Here is a 17030-nt window from a genome sequence, read left to right on the forward strand (position 1 = left end):
CTGCGCGTAGCCGTCATGGAAAAATCAAGAAACTTCAGAATCGACGCCCTGCTCGCTGATGAGACCAATCGGGGCAGCAGAGACCTCTCCCCGGGTCTGAGCAGCGACAGCCCCGCAGGCAGCCCGGTCTCCTGCCGGCGCGCGGACACGCCGTCTCCGCGGGCCGCTGTGCAGCTTCAGACCGGATTAATCCCCAAACCGGGTGTGCTCAACTTCCCTCATCCAGGACTCGCTGCAATCCCCGGCATGTATCCTGCACCCATGTACCCTCTGTCGGCGTTGGGTGGCCAGCACCCTGCGTTCGCATACACCGGGTTCACTCAGCTGACACAGACGTACCCGGAGCACCTGAAGGCGGCGGCCATGGCGGGATCTCTGCCGCTGGAGCACTGGATCCGCGCGGGGATCATGATGCCACGACTGCCGGACTACAGCTGTAAGTAGGCCTATGATCAGATTTTTATTTAATAGGTCCGAAACAAGCAGGCTTTTTAACTTTTAAACAGACAAAATGATACAAATCAACTGAAGGAATCGACAGGTGCGATTTCCTATAATGTCTTTAAATAGTTCACAGACAGACCCGGGTCTGTTTATAGTGAACTGTATTCTGTTATCAGTTTTACGGGCAGATGTAATCAGGATGTTTGACTTCTAAAGAAGTTAACCGCAGAGGTTGTAAACTCAGTGAACACAAACACTGATTGTTAAATGAGTTTATTTCTGTCTAACCTCGACTGATGCTCTATTATTATTATTATTATTATTATTATTATCATTATTATAATTGTTATTATTGTTATTTAATACGCCGAATTCATCTTTATGCGTTAGCAGGTCTATCTTTTATTTTAGTTTTGTTTTTTTCCTTGTTTTTAATTTTGGAATAATTAAAGTTATGCCGCTGATTTTGTATTTAAATGACAGCTTCTCAAGTCTTCGACAAATCATCTCTGCCTTAGAGTTTCAAAATAAAAGTACGATTTCCCTGATGTCGTTTTATATTAAACTCAGAAACAGACCGTTGTAGCTTTAAGATTTATTTTATAATCTTTAAAAGCAGTCCGTCATAAATTAATCACACAGCCAGTATAATCATAACTCACAACCTATTTTGAAAGCTCGTTTCCCCAGCTTTGCTTTGCATGTTTTATTCAGCGTAATAAGGGAGCTCTTCTTATATTTAGTTTTAAAACAGCCTCACATTGTCCTGCACAGCACGCGGGCTCTGCTCTGTTTACTGCGCATCTGTGTGTCATATTTTAATTTCGGCCCATTTATTTCTCTATAAACGCCAACCGGATGAAGATTGTCTTTGTGTGATGAAGAAACTATAAACAAACACCTAAAACGTTCTGTAGTTCATCAATAAAATCCCCAAAGCCTTCATTGAATTTTCATTAAGTTAATGGCATGCCTGTGTTTTTATGGCCCCTGCGCCCGCTTCTGCCGTGTCCCCCCGTCAACAATAAACTGCAGTAAAGCTATTATAGTTAATGATGGCCCGAGAGTGCGGCCATATGTGCGCCTGTTCCAGCCCGCAAAATTACAGTGAACTTCCAGTGTCCTTGGTATACATATAAATATACATCTATAAAACCAGAGGCAGTTACTGGACAAATATTTCAGCTCTTTAAGGCTTAAATCTCTCATGGCCACATGTTTAAAATAAAGTGGATTTATTAAATCTGAAATATAAAATATTTTGACATAAATGCTCTACTAAAAACTAAATGATGTGCGAGTCTCTGTAGGCTGATGTCAAATAACAAATAAGTTGTCATAAAATAGCTGCAACAGTTTAATGGATGAATCTGAATGAAGCCAAATCCTGATGATGACTCTGCTCCTCCTCTTCCTGCTCCTCCAGCGGGCCCTCAGTCTGGTCTGTTGGGTAAGTGCCGGAGGCCCCGCACCGCCTTCACCAGTCAGCAGCTGCTGGAGCTGGAGAACCAGTTCAAGCTCAACAAGTACCTGTCCAGACCCAAACGCTTCGAAGTGGCCACCTCGCTCATGCTGACTGAAACACAGGTAAGAGACACCTGCAGGTACTTCTGTGCTGCCTCCGAGGCCGGCCACATGCAGCACACTCATCCAACACTGAGAGCAGGTACATTTTACACCTCCTGTAGCAAACAGACTTTCTTTTTCAAATAAAGTTTTATTCTTTATCTTTTATTAAATTGGTAATTCAATTTTCATAAAAGCCCTGCAGAGATTTGCAGCAATAAAAATGTTTCAGTCAAATAAAGTAAGACGAATAAAACAAAATATGCAACGTAAAATCAGAGCAACAAACATTTTAAAAATCCGAAATAAAAATTCTTCCAAAAGCAAAAGCTTTCAAAAGACAGAAATGGAACCTTATGACAATCCATGAGCTGACTGCAAACAAATGCAGAGTGTCACTGATTAATTTCTGTATCTGATTAAAAATGGATTCATTGCTAACACATCACCTTATGTGCGGCTTTATTTAAAAAGAGGAGTCCATGTATTGTTTAAAATAGAGTAAAAATGTTTGTTGTACAACAGACACGTGACTGTTTTCTCCTCTTTGTTACTGTGGTGATATCGAAGATCTCTTGTGAGTCTGAACTCTTTATCTCCCAGAGAAGTGAATGCAGACTTTAGTGCAATTCCCCTTTTTTCTGTGTGCAGATTTAAATGATGTTTAGTAGTTCTATTTTTATTGTAAATTACTTCATGAATCTGGAGGTGGTGGTGAATTATTATTACATTTGATCATAGATAGAAGAGTTATTTCATGCTAGCACTACAGCCCATCATTCAGACAATTCTTCCTTTTATTTCTACATTGTTTAAAGGTGGAATTATTTTATTGTTGGATGTTCAAACACATCTACAAACAGTATAAAGATAAACACTTTTTAGCATGAATTACACTGGAGACTCTGCACTTTTTTTCTTGGATATGATTTGATTCAAGAAAACAAACAATTTGCTCTTTGGTGTCAATAGGGAAAAATGTATCCAGAGCTTTTATTCAGGATTATTAAGTCATATTTTTCTTTAAATTTCAGGATTAAAAATTTCTCAGAGGATTTAACAATCACAATATTTTCATAAAACCTGAAAAAAGCAAGAAACCTCAGGGAGAGCACGCAGAGAAGTGATAACTCTTCTAGGACTGGGATTAACAGATAAAATATTTCAGAACATGGACTCACACTGGAGAATAATTTCTCCTCCAGAGCTGCAAATGAAAGATTCAGTAACAGAAACGTCTTTATTAATCTGTTCGGACAAACTATATTTCCTAAATGTGACCACTTTTTAACACGTTTTTGGCTCCATCATCTCTGTGCAGGTCAAGATCTGGTTCCAGAATCGGAGGATGAAGTGGAAACGCAGCCGGAAGGCGAAGGAGCAGGCCTCGGCCTCGGCCCAGTCTGACGCTCAGAGGCTACGCGGCGGAGGAAAAACAGCCACTGACAAATCTGACGAGAGCAGACGAGCTGTGACTCCGGACGACGGGGGGATAGATCTCGATCTGGAGGATGGAGAAGATGAGGAAGACGAGGAGGAGGAAGGAGAGGAAGAAGAGGAGGAAGCCCAGCACGGTTTTCCTAACGGGGTTGGGATGCCACGATCCACAGACTTCTTGCAGCGTGGCACAGATGTCGGCTACAATCCTCACAGCCCCTTCTCTGATGACGAGCTGGAGGGGGTGCAGGTAGGAGGAGGAGGTGACCGGAAGATCGGAGCCGGACTGTGAAAAGACACCAAGGGAAAGGATTTCCAGAGTGTTACGGAGACCTTTCACTGGGACAAGACTGCATCTGTGTTAATAGAAGATCTTTGTCTGGTCTGCTCTCCTAATGTTTGTGATCCAGTCAGAACATTTGTAGGACACACACAGGATTATGACACAAATGCACTGTACAAAACTGTAAAATAAAATCACCTACTGTACATTTTTGTAGCATGCCGATAAAAGGTGCTTTTTTCCTCCCTAAATTATCTGCCAATCACCCCCTCGTTACCTTGTGTTCGCTCCATCCACTGGCAGCTCCAGCTCCACCCAATGAACATGAAAGAAAGACAAGTGAACTGTCCAGCGTTAAGGCAGCATGAGAATGTACATGAAGGAGAACAAAGCTGTGTTTGTGTCGTGCTGAAGAAACGACACAAGGTAAGAAACATCTGCTGCTCTGGATGTTACTTTGCAAAACACACCGTGTGTTATATTTACTTTTGTGCGTTTTATGTAAATATCAATGTTTTTTATTTGTTCTTGATGTTGTTTATGAATTTGTTCTCGTCACTTACATGTAAATGAACTTAATTTATTTGAATGATTGCAAATCATGTGTGTATTTATCTGAAACTTCTTTGTGGTGGAACTGTGAAATAAAAGAAATGACAGCAAAAGAGAAATAAAAAAAACCTGAGATAAAAAAAGGATGAATTTTTATCAACATGTCTTTTTTACCTTTTAATGAAGCTGCTGTGCTCTTCTTAAAATGTTTGTACAATGATAAAGAAAAGAGCAAAGAAGACTACAGAGATGCTCACAATGACAGAAATACGATGGAGGGATAGATCTCGATCTGGAGGATGAAGCAGAGGAGGAGGAAGCTCGGCATGATTCTTCTGTTGCTTTGGCGGACGGGGTTGGGATGCATGCTTCACAGACTTCTTGCATCATAGAACAGTGGTCGATTAAAAGATACGTGCTTGTGCTGAATGCGAACATGCTCACAAAAACAAAGCTACTATGGTGATTTCTTGCAGGTGCAATGTTTACCTTATTCACCTTTTTAATCAAGCATGTTAGCATGCTAACATTTGCTAATTAGCACTTAACACAGTCCAGCTGATGGGAATGTCAGTAGCATTTTTTGGCCATAAATCAAAGAAGAAGACATTCTTGTCTGATGAAGTTGAATGAATTTTGAAATGAAGTTGGGACACCGATATCCCGTTGGTGTTCAATACACCTGAGTAGTAGTAGAGTATGGTTTCTACCTTTTCACTGCCTGAAGCTCATGGCACTTTATTCCTGTTCCGATAAATGAGGCTTTTATTTTGAAAGGACGCTAAAATGAGAGGAGGCCTAAACTCTTATGTTGTTGTTGTTGTTGTTGTTTTTTCTTTAAATACATCTCAGAATCATCAGTTGACATGTCTAACCATGTAATGGAGGGATATGACATAAATGTGAACCTGCAGGGGTTGCTAGAGGGAAAATCAAAGGTCACAAAGGTCATTAGGATTCATCTTCCGCACCCATGAATATCTGAACATGACTTGACAATACATCAAATAGTTGTTCAGCTTCATTCTGGACCAGAGCAGTGGAAAGAACGACCAACCAACACTGGCATCAGCAGTCAGGTTTAGACAAGACAAACTTGTGATTTGTTATCAAAAGACACAAAATACCTCAAAGATTCATGAAAAATGATCCATTGTCTGACACAGTCCTGCATAATAGAGGGAAAAATGTGTTCCTATGTCCTTCAACCAGTCGTGTTTGTTCACAGCCAACGTGCTGCGTCTGCTAGCAAAGCCAAAGCTCTTCTCAGTCGGTTCACAGTCTGAATTTATTCCAAAGGCTCTCAGATATTAATTACTCGGTGGGGTTTACTGATGGCCAAATAATTAAGTTAATGAAGAGGAGGTAAAGCAATCAAAAGCCTGATGGTGATGTCACACAGGGCCATTTTAATTATAGAGAGCAACAGCATGATGAGTGTGTGCAACTGTGGCGGGGCGTTTTATTGGGCGGCCATGTAAGGGGTTGTGATTAAAGAGCAGACTGGAGGACGTGCAGCAGGGTGTCGTTTAGCCCCTCTCAGACCACAGTCACATGTTTATATAGTGATTAAACGCATTTCTAACTGCCTGGACAGACAGCGGCCCCTCCTGTGAAGAAGACACCAACAAAGCAGGGCTGAACAATAATGGAGACTTTACAGGCACAATGTGAATCTTAAGTAGTGGTTTCTCCCAAAGCACCAGGAACTTTTAGTCTAAGGAACTACTTCTTAATGAAATGTAAGCTGTGTCCCAATCCAGGGGCTGCAGCCTTCGAAGGCTGTATTTAAATACTGATTGCATCACAGCAGTGCGTCGGAGGCTGGCCCAATTCAAAGGCTTCTTCAGATGCGGCCGACAAATGTTTCCTCCGTTTCCTGGGCCATGAATGATCCATCGGGTGCATCCTTCACGGCCCAACTTATCCTGAGATACATTGCGCGCCAATTCACACAAGATGGCGGACTCTTACGCGGCCGAAAGAAAAAACTGTTAAATGTAAATTTGGTTTTAACTCAATCAAATAGCTAGCGATACACACATTCACAAAAACGAAAAGGCCCTTAACGTTACGTGATGTTAGTTATGCTAGCGGGTTAGCCCGCTAGCTACATGTTGCTAGGCGACAGGAGCGGTGTTTGGTGACGCAAGGCTGAGGGCGGGAACAGCTGGTGACGCAAACAGGAAATGCTCTGTAGACCAGATCGTCTCATTTCAGGCATCCTCCGTAGAGAGGATTTTCTTACAGGTCCCAAAATATATCCATAGCGTATGAACCAAAAAAGCCTTTTAGCGGCACAATCTGGGCCTGGGTAAGATGCTCGGTAACACCTTAAAGGGGTTTTACATGAAAAGACAAAGGGGGGGAGAAATAGTTAGGCTCTGGAGTAATTTTGTTTGCAGTTTAAGAGCTAAACATGTAGATTTTTATGCACTTAAACACATTAACCTAACTGGTATAGGCCGATCACAAACACCTGCATCCTATAACCTATTTAAATCAGCAAATTAAGGCTTCCTGTTCCACATTTTACTTAAAGGACCTTGAGGATTTTTCATTGAACTTTCCAGACTTGATTTAATAGAAGTGAGCGGAATACATAACAAGCCTGCAGACTGAACCTCTATCAAACTGCAGCGTTTAATTTGGCTGATGAAAAATCATGCGAATCAATAGGAGCTCATTTAGTTGTGTGACTTGTCAGCTGTGTGACAAATGCCATTTGGCCTGTTTTATGACACAGGGCTCTCTGACACAGTACAAAAATCACAGCTAATTGATAAGGCAGTGCAGCGATATATGGAGGTCATTGATTCTGTTTCTCTTCTAATTTAATCTGAATACGCCCGTCATGTTGATTAAAAATATCCCTGCGTAAATTACACTTATACTGCTGATAATGCTGTCACTTTTCAGCCTGAATAAAGTGCTGACGGCCTCCCTGCCTCTGTCCTGTTTTAACCAATAATGCATAGTGAGCCTGTGTGCTACTATAAAAATGTTTCACTGTCTATTGAATCACTCAAGTCACCCCTGAGATGTCAGCTGTTACCAGAAACTCCCATTTTCATAGTTAGACAAATAAATCGGCCTCTTTTTGCTTTGTTGGATCATAAATCAGGGCACCCTTAAAAAATTTACACCCTGTAGTTTAATCAATCAGCAAAATGTCGGCCTCATTACGTAAATATGAACAGATTGTGCGATCTTTTAACGTAATCACACGTACTGGCGCAGGTTTCCCGGGCCCTGTCCTGTCACTTAACTAATGGGGGAGTCAAGGAGTGAGTGACGGGAGGCAATAAATTCACATCTGTCCGACTTAAAACGCTGTTCTAAAGCAGGAAAAAGGCTCAGTTTTTTGCCAATAAACTTTATTGAAAAAGGCGTGGCCTGTTGGGGGAGGTATACATTCATGAGCGTCATTTATTGTTGCAGGAAATGTATGATACAGGTGTTTTACCAATCACAGGGGAAGTGGTGATGGTGTTCTTGGCCTTTTTTGATGTCAGTGTAACCTTCATTTCTGCTAACAAGATTTAACCTGCATCAAACTAAAGAAGAAACACTGTAGTCTGCGTCTTTTTATTGTGGGCTACATCCAGGTTATTTGGACAAAGTACGAATAACACAGCCGGAAACCTGAATAGTCCTCTTAAGGTCAAAAATAAGACCACCAAAGAGCAGCAGAGATTCAGGAAATCACTTAAAAACTAAAATATGTATTAAACGTAGCAATTACAAGTAAAACATGGCTGCCCAGAGTGTCAAAGTAGGCCTTAAAAAATAGAAGTTATAGCCATTCAGATACAACTCTTCATGTCCTCAGTTTAAATTGTAAATTAAGTTAACCATGTTAAACTAAAATATACATGTATAGTCGGCCAATTGTGAAAAAAGATTATGGTTCTAAACTTTAAAATGTGAGCGACTGGGGGCAATTCTACATTTTATTGTTTTTGATGTCATAACTCAAAAACCTCTTGAACTATTTGGATAAAATGTTTATGTAGGTAACTTATGTAAATGTTCTACTTGTTAACAATCATCAATTTTTTTTACAAGCAATGTTAGAGTCAGAATATTGATTGAAACAATACAAGTCAAATGTAACATCTACCCCCACATGCGGGGGCGATTGTAACAGCAAAACAACAGTGTAACACAGTGTTGCAATTGCCCCCAACCGTGCCACCCATGACACAAGCTACCCTGCTGACTAGAAACAACTTTGACAAAGATATCAAATGTTAGACAACAGAATGGTAATCAAAACTAGACAGATTTAAATTCATAGACATCAAAGGAGGGATCATCACAGACCATGTGCATACTGAGTTTCATGGTTCTCATTTCTGATTGGTGCAATTTGAGATGTTACAATTGCCCCTGGTCTCCCCTATGTGCGCAAATGTCACCAGCAATGTTTAAGGGGAGAAGAAACATTCAGGCATTTTTCAAGCAGACAAGTAGGCTACCAACAAGGTCCATGTTTGCCCTCTTGTGGCGAAGTTGAAGACGACTGGCTGACGAAGTTCAATAATGACAAAGAAAAACAAACAGTAGGCTTATAGGCTTAAACAAAAAGAGTAGGCTAACACCGATCTGTGTATTTGCAGGTGCAGGGAAAAAAGGCGTTTTTTTTTATATTTTATGAAACGAAAAATATTAAATAAACATTAGGGAAAAAAGAATGAACAAAAAAAATAGTAGCCATAAGTATTGTAAAAGTGCTGATATTAATAATTGATTTTCACTAGTAAACTCAATGGTAATACATATATATATATATATATATATATTACAAGTAATGTTTAGTTTTATCATCAGATAATTGAGGTATACTAAAATGTGTATACTCAGTTTAAAAAATAGAGGGATCTGGTTAGGGATAGAACTAATGATAAACTTTAAAATGTGGGCTCTTTATAACTTAAATTGAGATATAATATTTCAGGATATATAGATATTAAATACTGAATGGTTTATTCTTAAAAGTAATAATGTAGGCTTATTAAAGACATATTTAAGTTTTACCACCCGTATCTATATCTTGAAAAAAAATGGTTAATTTATTGTCGTCCTCTCTCTGCGGATAAAAATGCGCATCCTCTGCGCCACATGGCGGCTCTAGGGTGCGTTTGTGTGTCCGGGGCGGGCCGACCTCAGCAGGGCGGGACTTTCTAGTTTTGAAGCACATGATGAAGCAATGCAAACCTTTCATATTTGTCTCAGCCTCCTCTCTCTTCCTCTGCTGAGTTTGCCAGTTGAGTTTGGTGAAGCCTGAGCGGAAACTTTCTTGACATCCAGGCAGACTGCAGACCACACTGTGACTGTAAACATGGCGTCTTCGGAGCTCGGTGAGAGTTTTTTATTCAGATTTAATTAATTCAGTTTCGTCACTATAAAGTTTTGCACTGCGACGTGCAGGCTGCTAGCTCTAGCTAACATTAGCCAACGTGGTCAGCTTAACCTCGATAAACCACTCGTTTACTCCTGTTTTCTGTCTGTAGTAGTGAGTGAAAATGTTTGTTAAGTCTCCTCTTCGTGCTTTCGTAGCTCTTTTGAGTGTGTCGGACAAAACTGGACTTGTGGACTTTGCAAAGAAGCTGGTGGATGTTGGTCTGTCTCTGGTGGCCTCAGGTGGCACAGCTAAAGCCCTGCGAGATGCTGGACTGGCTGTCAGGTGGGTACTAAAACTATGCTGAATGATAAAAGTTCAATAAAGTGCAGCGGTGGAAGAAATATTCAGATCCTTAGTTAGGGCAAAGAACTAATACCACACTGAAAACACTAAACCCTTTCCGACCCTTTTTGCAGATTGCCGATTTCGATACCGATATATTAGGCACATGTTTTATTGTATTGTATTATCTTCCTATGTGTGGCTTAACAGTGCTTCTTCTGTGTGTCAGGGATGTGTCCGAGCTGACCGGACATCCAGAGATGCTGGGAGGCAGAGTGAAGACCCTCCATCCTGCGGTCCATGGAGGCATCCTGGCTCGGAAAACCCCAACTGACTCGGCAGACATGGAGAAGTTGGGCTACAGTCTGGTCAGGTGAGAGGGAGCAACCTATATCAGAGTTATTCATTAAAGAGCCTAATTGAATGAAAGAGTGTGCGTTACCTGTGGCAGATCACAAGCTCGTATAGTTATAGTAAAGGCACGTTGTGTGCCATCAGGAAGCGCGTGGAGTAGATAATTAGAGAACTGCTGCTCCTACTTGAAACTGTGTCTTGTGACTCTCATTTATTTAAGACTGGTAGAATGTGATCAGGCTGGAGATTTCAGTGTTCTCACAGGAAAATCAAACTACACATGTGAGGAAAAACTGACGTAGATTGCTTAATGCTTAATGATCTCTTTCTTTGTATTTCCTGGACTCTGGGTAAATGGGGAGGGTTGTCATCTTCGTGTGCATGCTTTGATAAAGAGTTTGAATGGATTAGCTATGCAGCTCACACTGTAGGCCAGTTGATGTTTGCTCAGAATCACACTCATAAAAAGAGGTTCAGGAGATCCTCTTTCATAGGTTTGCTTAAAAAACAGTAATAAAAGATTATAATAACAAAGAAAATACATTTCTTAAAGAAGCTTTTCGTTTAAGTCATTTTTAAAAGAAAAGAAATGCCAAACATATGCAAGTTTCACCTTCTCAAGTGTGCAGATTTACTACTTTTCTCTTTATTATAATACTGAAACATGAACATCTTTGTCTCTGTACTGAATTTTATACAAAATGTTTAATTGAGGAAAAATGAAATTATTTATTTGTACCTTAGCAGCAAGATTGTAGGACAGAGAGTCTTACAGTTTATTCCCCCCAAAAAGCTCAAAGCAGATGAAAGTGATTAATTTGAGTCCTTCTAGCAAAATGAATCTCAGGAGACTTCAGTGTTGGAGGTTGACAGAGGAATGTTTGTCGTTTTAAATGGACTTAATTACATACGTTTTAGCACACGAGGATTCATGTGCAGGGTTCCTCATGTTATTTATAGTATTTGTAAATGGCCTTAATTATGTCATATCTATCAAACAACTTTTTTAGCTCGAACATAATTTATTAACAAATAAAAGAAACGCTTAAGTGTGAAATTTGTGTTTGCTCTTTTGTAGAGTGGTGGTGTGCAACCTCTACCCATTTGTGAAGACTGTCTCTAACCCGAATGTTACTGTGGAAGATGCTGTGGAGCAGATAGATATCGGTGAGCTCTGCAGATGAGACTGTACGTGTAGTTTTGAATATTAAGCATAATTTCATTAACAAAAAGTGTTTTTCTTTGTTCCAAGGTGGTGTAACTCTGTTGAGAGCAGCAGCCAAGAATCATGCTCGGGTCAGCATCGTGTGTGATCCTGCTGATTACTCGCTGGTGGCCAAAGAGATGGAGAGTTCAGGAGACAAAGATACAACCCTGGAGACACGGAAAACTCTGGCTCTAAAGGTAACATCTCCTGTTTTGCCACTATTTAGCTTATATGAGCTAAAGTATGTTAAGCTTGACTCTCCTGGTTCTTTTTTTTTTTTACCTTGTTTGTGTCTAATTTCAGATCTTTGGTTACACTTCAATGTCAAGTAATAGGCTTCTTTTGGCTGCAGTTTGTTTTTTTGTGTTTTTTACTTTTTGTTGATTGTGAAATCAGAAACAAAAAGCATCACATTAAATCTAGATAAGAGACAATCTAAAAACATTCTAGACAATTATTGCTACCTTAATTGATAGTGAAAACTACTAGTTATTTACATACATTCCAGTTTCTTGTTACAAAAGAAACTCTCTTTAACCTGTTGATGCTCCTGGATAAGTAGAGCAACAATAAATTGTTTGATGAGATGGAAAAAAAGGGGCGGGACAGATTAGATTTCTCTGCCCTGACTTGTTTTACTCAAATCTCACCTGTCAGCAAAGACTCACCGTTGGAAAAGGAGATTTTTACTGAATGACCAGACCTCAATTCTTGAAATGGTAGTTGCATAATAGGAACTGCCTGCTGTTAGATTCTTACGAAACCTGAGACTTGTTGATCAAATCACTCTGTTTAGGAAATTCTCCTAATTGTGTCTTTCTCAGCACTGATATGAGTCGGATGCTGTGCTCTGTTGTTCTACCTCTGTTGTTTGTCTTGTATTGACCCTTTAAGCAAAGTCCAATGTAGGCTAGACGAGTGTTGTAAAACATGTTAAGGTCACAGCGTTCAACATCTGACAACCTGAGGGTTGTTTCAGGTCGCTCAAAGCTCAGAAATTGTCTTGCTTTGCATTGTAATGAAATGTATCCTCACTAGATAATGCAGATTAAAGTGATGTGTTTGTGTTCTTTATCTCATCCTGCTTTATTTCACGTTCTTTGCTCTTCAGGCCTTCACGCACACAGCGCAGTACGACGACGCCATATCGGATTACTTCCGTAGACAGTACAGCCGTGGTGTTTCCCAGCTGCCTCTGCGCTACGGCATGAACCCTCACCAAGCTCCCGCCCAGCTCTACACCCTGCGCCCAGCCCTGCCCCTCAAAGGTAGGCCCACATCATAACAACTGTCTCAAAACAGTTAAAAGTGTCAGTTCCAGCAGTTGAAATGATTTGTCTATAAAGCAGTAGTTGGACATTTGAAATTCTCACATCTGACTGTTAATGGAGGAAAAGAAACGGGTAGCCTGGACGTGTAATGCTCCAACAGTCTTCTCTTCTAAAGCTAGAACTTTTTACTTCTTTCCTTTTTAGATAGCAGCATCCCTTTAACCCTAAATTGAGTGTGTAGGATAACAGACAGTAAAAGTAATAAGACGGAGGGACTTGAGAATTGTGTTGGATGTAAATTTAGACATGTTGCCTCTCTTCCTGTCACTGCTCTCTCTCAGTGGTCAACGGTTCCCCCGGCTTCATTAACCTGTGTGACGCTCTGAACGCCTGGCAGCTGGTCAGAGAGTTAAAGAGCGCCCTCGGCATGGCTGCTGCCACCTCGTTCAAACATGTCAGCCCTGCAGGTAAGACCAAAGGAGATGTTTTGACACACACTTGCACAGTATAAATGTTAACTGTGAATTCCCCTGCCCTTGTTAATGTGAACATTAATGTTTATTTCACCTTCTTTCTGAAGGAGCTGCAGTTGGAGTTCCTCTGACTGAGGAGGAAGCCAAAGTGTGCATGGTGCATGACATGCTGAAGGATCTCACCCCGCTGGCCACAGCCTACGCCAGGGCAAGAGGTCGGAAACAGTGAATTTTATCATTGTCATTTACCTGGAATAATTTATACCTCGTTTACGTTGAATTATATATATACTCCTTAATGTACAGGTTCAGACAGAATGTCTTCTTTTGGAGACTTCATCGCTGTGTCTGATGTGTGTGACGTTCCCACCGCAAAGATTATCTCAAGAGAGGTAAAATCCTTTGTCAAAGAACAAATGCAGATGATAAGAAAAATGTATTATTGTTATGCTTTACAGAGGTTTAATTTGATTTCTTTCAGGTGTCAGACGGTATCATTGCCCCTGGTTATGATGAGGAGGCGCTCAAGATCCTCTCCAAGAAGAAGAACGGAAACTACTGTGTGCTTCAGGTGAGAGAGTTAAGGATGATTAGATTAGAGTTTAGTTGATTTAATGTTTGACTAACAATGCATGTCTGTGTCTCAGATGGATCCAGACTATGAGCCTGATGAGCCGGAGGTGAGGGTGTTGTTTGGTCTCTATCTCAAACAAAAGAGGAACGGAGGGCTCATCAATAAGGAGTTCTTCAGCAACGTCGTTTCTAAGGGCTCGGTGAGTCTCTGTAGGGAATAAACTCATCCTGCAGGTCATTTTGGATCATTTCAGGTGTTAACTCTTTCTTCATTGTTTCCACCAGCTGTCAGAGGAAGCTGTCCGTGACCTCATTGTGGCCACCATCGCCGTGAAGTACACTCAGTCCAACTCTGTCTGCTATGCTAAAGATGGACAGGTAAGAATCAGCAGCATAAATCAAGTCAATCTGCATGAGCCGTGAGCGTTTCTCTAATGTTTTCTCTGCTCTATGTTTCACAGGTGATCGGTATCGGTGCAGGTCAGCAGTCTCGTATCCACTGCACCCGTCTGGCAGGAGATAAAGCTGATAACTGGTGGCTGAGACACCACCCGTGTGTCCTGAACATGAAGTTTCGCAGCGGTGTGAAGCGAGCTGAGATGGCAAACGCGATCGACCAGTATGTCAGCGACACCATCGGAGAGGTACGAGGGTAACGATGAGCAACGAGCAGTTTTAGAGAAAGCAGTAGTTGAAGGGCCAGTTAGACAATTTTCAACCTCAGTCCTATCACGCTATTATGGGGAGCTAATGCTATTATGTTAGGAAGAAAATGCAATTTGGCTCTGTGCCTTTAGAGGACGCTATCCGCTTCTCCAATAGGCCCTGGATAACCTCCGCCAGACTGCGTCAAATGCGTCATCTGGTGGAGGCCAGGGAGCTCGCTAAACTACACTTTCTCAATCCAGGACGCCCGCCTCTGATGTCATGTCTCGTTCAAAATTGTCGGGTTTGAAATGTAGAATGCAGACCTGAAGATTTTTAGACGATCCACTGGTATATTCTCATACAGAAAATGGTAGTATTTCACTCCAGTGTCTCTCGCTGGGCCGTTCTTTTCAGAGGGAGGGGCGCAATGCATTCTGGGTGTTGTAGGAATGTAGAATGGCCGAAACCACAAGCTGTTTGTACAACTTTCTCCACAGCTATGGCGCAAATTTCAAATATTATTGCATCTATCAATTACAGAGAACACCAGCTTTGACTGACAGTGACTTTTTCCAGGAGAATTGCTCCTTTAAGTTGAAGTTGCAGGATTTTAATAGTTTTAATTGTCATATAATGTATCTACATGCTGCACTATACACTTCTTGTTGTTGCCGGCAGTTATTCCGAGGAAAGCTCCAAACAGAGCAAGAGTACTTTCACTAAAGCTACAGAAGAGTTGTTTTTATTTCTTCCCTTGGATAGATCAGTAGAATTGTTCCTGCCAGGTACACACAACCCACCTGTCTGCTCTGTGATGTTCAGTGTCATGTCTTATCACAAAATACATCAAATATATGAAAACGCCTTTTTGTTTGTTGTGTGTTGACAGGGGCCGGACTTGGCAGTTTGGAAGTCGATGTATGACGAGGTGCCTGAGCCTCTGTCAGCCACTGAAAAGAAGAACTGGATCAGCTCCCTGCAGGCCGTGGCTGTCAGCTCTGACGCCTTCTTCCCCTTCAGAGATAACATAGATCGTGCCAAACGGGTAAATATAACAAACAACAAACAAAGCATGGATACTGTTTGCACTTTGTTAGAGGAAATTGCATGGGAATGGCCTGCAGAGACCTGCATAAATCCTCTGAACAGTAGTTGACTGACATGCTTTACAACCACATTCACTAACGTTCCTTCCTCCTGTGTCTCTGTCTTCAGAGCGGTGTGGAGTACATCGCAGCTCCAGCGGGCTCTGCTGCTGATGCTGTTGTGATTAATGCCTGTAACGAGCAGGGCATCACTCTGGTGCACACCAACCTGCGGCTCTTCCACCACTGAGCACTTCAACACTTTTCCAGGTGTAAACTGCACTCACAGTTTAGCATTAGTACTGAGTCAAAATCTTTTCTAACCTCGCTGACACTCGAAACATTCCCCCCCACATCCTGCTGACATGTAGAGGTCACAATTGCACTGTTTTCTAACACATTAATAACATTCCTAACTTGTGATCTTAACGTTAGAGAGAAACCGTAACTGTTCCCTTTAGGGCATTCACTGTTCAGTGTGAAATAAAATGGTACTGACAGATTGTGAGTATTTTGTCTATTTTTATGTCGCAGAGTGAAATCTCTCTTCAGCTGTTTGGATGTTTCCAACATTGATGGTCGGTGGAGGATGAAGCCCATTAACTTAATTCATCCCCCAACCCTTTCTTTAGTGCCATTAGCAGTGTTATTAGGGTCATTCATGTCACACACAGGATAATTAGAATAACTAAGGTGGTCCCCTAACTTTTCAGCTAGCATCACTATCAGGTGTAGGTATACTTGTCCAATACTTTGGTTTATGATCTTCCCATCAGCCTCAGCTGTACTTTGTGTTGAGTGCTATTTAGCAAAATGGGCTAACAAACTGAAATGAGATTTTAAACATTGCAACACTGCTTAACTGGTAATATCGATCTCGGTTTCGTTCTCTTTGACGGCACCTATGGAGATAAACGCTAATTGCGGGAGCACACTTCCCAGATATCCAGTGTCGCATGTGTGACATCCACGGTTGGCTCCGGTTGTAACTCTTGATTTTCTTTTCCTTCGTTTGCCTTCATCTGAGCGTCAAATTTGTTTCTTTTTCTTTTGGATTTTCACTTATTTTTGAAGTTGTATCTGTAGTCATCCATCTTTTCTTTGTTTGTTCAGCCATGGTAGATTACTGTTTACTTGCAACACTTGCAGAGACTGGAAAAGCAGCCGCTTAGCTCCGCCTATCCTCTCTGGCAGACCAACCACTGCTGGCTGATGGAAAATGTGTCACTAACTGGGCGCCGCTCGAGATTTGTTTTTTTGTCGCGAAAGTTGCCGCAGACAGCCAGTCTGTAATACTGCAAATACAAAGGCTTTAATCAGTGGGCCGTAGGCTCAATCAGCGATAGATAGTGACTTAACAGACATTTATTTAAATGAAAATCTTTGAAGTTATCAGAATGTTAGCATTGTCTTTGGGACCTTTTTTAGCATGGTGATGTTTGCATTTA

At 41.3% G+C, this 17030-nt stretch overlaps 2 protein-coding genes across 3 annotated transcripts; both read left to right on the plus strand.

Annotated features, from left to right (window-relative positions):
- mnx2b (motor neuron and pancreas homeobox 2b) lies at positions 1-4356 on the plus strand. Of its 2 annotated transcripts, XM_069662817.1 has the most exons (4): positions 16-440; positions 582-598; positions 1871-2031; positions 3332-4356. In XM_069662817.1, the coding sequence occupies exons 1-4, from the start codon at positions 16-18 to the stop codon at positions 3737-3739; spliced, it is 1011 nt and encodes a 336-aa protein (XP_069518918.1). In that variant the 3' UTR covers positions 3740-4356. The 2 variants fall into 2 exon arrangements, with proteins under 2 accessions (XP_069518926.1, XP_069518918.1); XM_069662825.1 differs by lacking the exon at positions 582-598 and having other exon boundaries at positions 1-436.
- Positions 4357-9532: 5176 nt separating this feature from the next.
- atic (5-aminoimidazole-4-carboxamide ribonucleotide formyltransferase/IMP cyclohydrolase) lies at positions 9533-16082 on the plus strand. Its single transcript, XM_069659013.1, has 15 exons — positions 9533-9645; positions 9845-9971; positions 10201-10344; positions 11404-11492; positions 11578-11729; positions 12644-12800; positions 13145-13270; positions 13384-13491; positions 13583-13668; positions 13758-13847; positions 13924-14049; positions 14135-14227; positions 14311-14493; positions 15387-15542; positions 15713-16082. The coding sequence occupies exons 1-15, from the start codon at positions 9627-9629 to the stop codon at positions 15830-15832; spliced, it is 1776 nt and encodes a 591-aa protein (XP_069515114.1). The 5' UTR covers positions 9533-9626; the 3' UTR covers positions 15833-16082.
- The last annotated feature ends 948 nt before the right edge of the window (positions 16083-17030 follow it).

This window comes from Semicossyphus pulcher, unplaced genomic scaffold (assembly GCF_022749685.1).
Source record: "Semicossyphus pulcher isolate SPU_LCO1_2020_fin unplaced genomic scaffold, fSemPul1.0.p SCAF_1, whole genome shotgun sequence".
NCBI classification, from domain to species: domain Eukaryota; kingdom Metazoa; phylum Chordata; class Actinopteri; order Labriformes; family Labridae; genus Semicossyphus; species Semicossyphus pulcher.

What these genes read in the sequence shown, in the direction of transcription:
- atic (XM_069659013.1), top strand. An exon ending in GAAACTACTGTGTGCTTCAG is followed by an intron (nt 13,848 to 13,923) that starts GTGAGAGAGTTA and finishes TCTGTGTCTCAG; the next exon opens with ATGGATCCAGACTATGAGCC. An exon ending in TCAGCGACACCATCGGAGAG is followed by an intron (nt 14,494 to 15,386) that starts GTACGAGGGTAA and finishes GTGTGTTGACAG; the next exon opens with GGGCCGGACTTGGCAGTTTG.
- mnx2b (XM_069662817.1), top strand. Translation starts at nt 16, where the DNA reads ATGGAAAAATCAAGAAACTTCAGAATCGACGCCCTGCTCGCTGATGAG. An exon ending in TCATGCTGACTGAAACACAG is followed by an intron (nt 2,032 to 3,331) that starts GTAAGAGACACC and finishes ATCTCTGTGCAG; the next exon opens with GTCAAGATCTGGTTCCAGAA.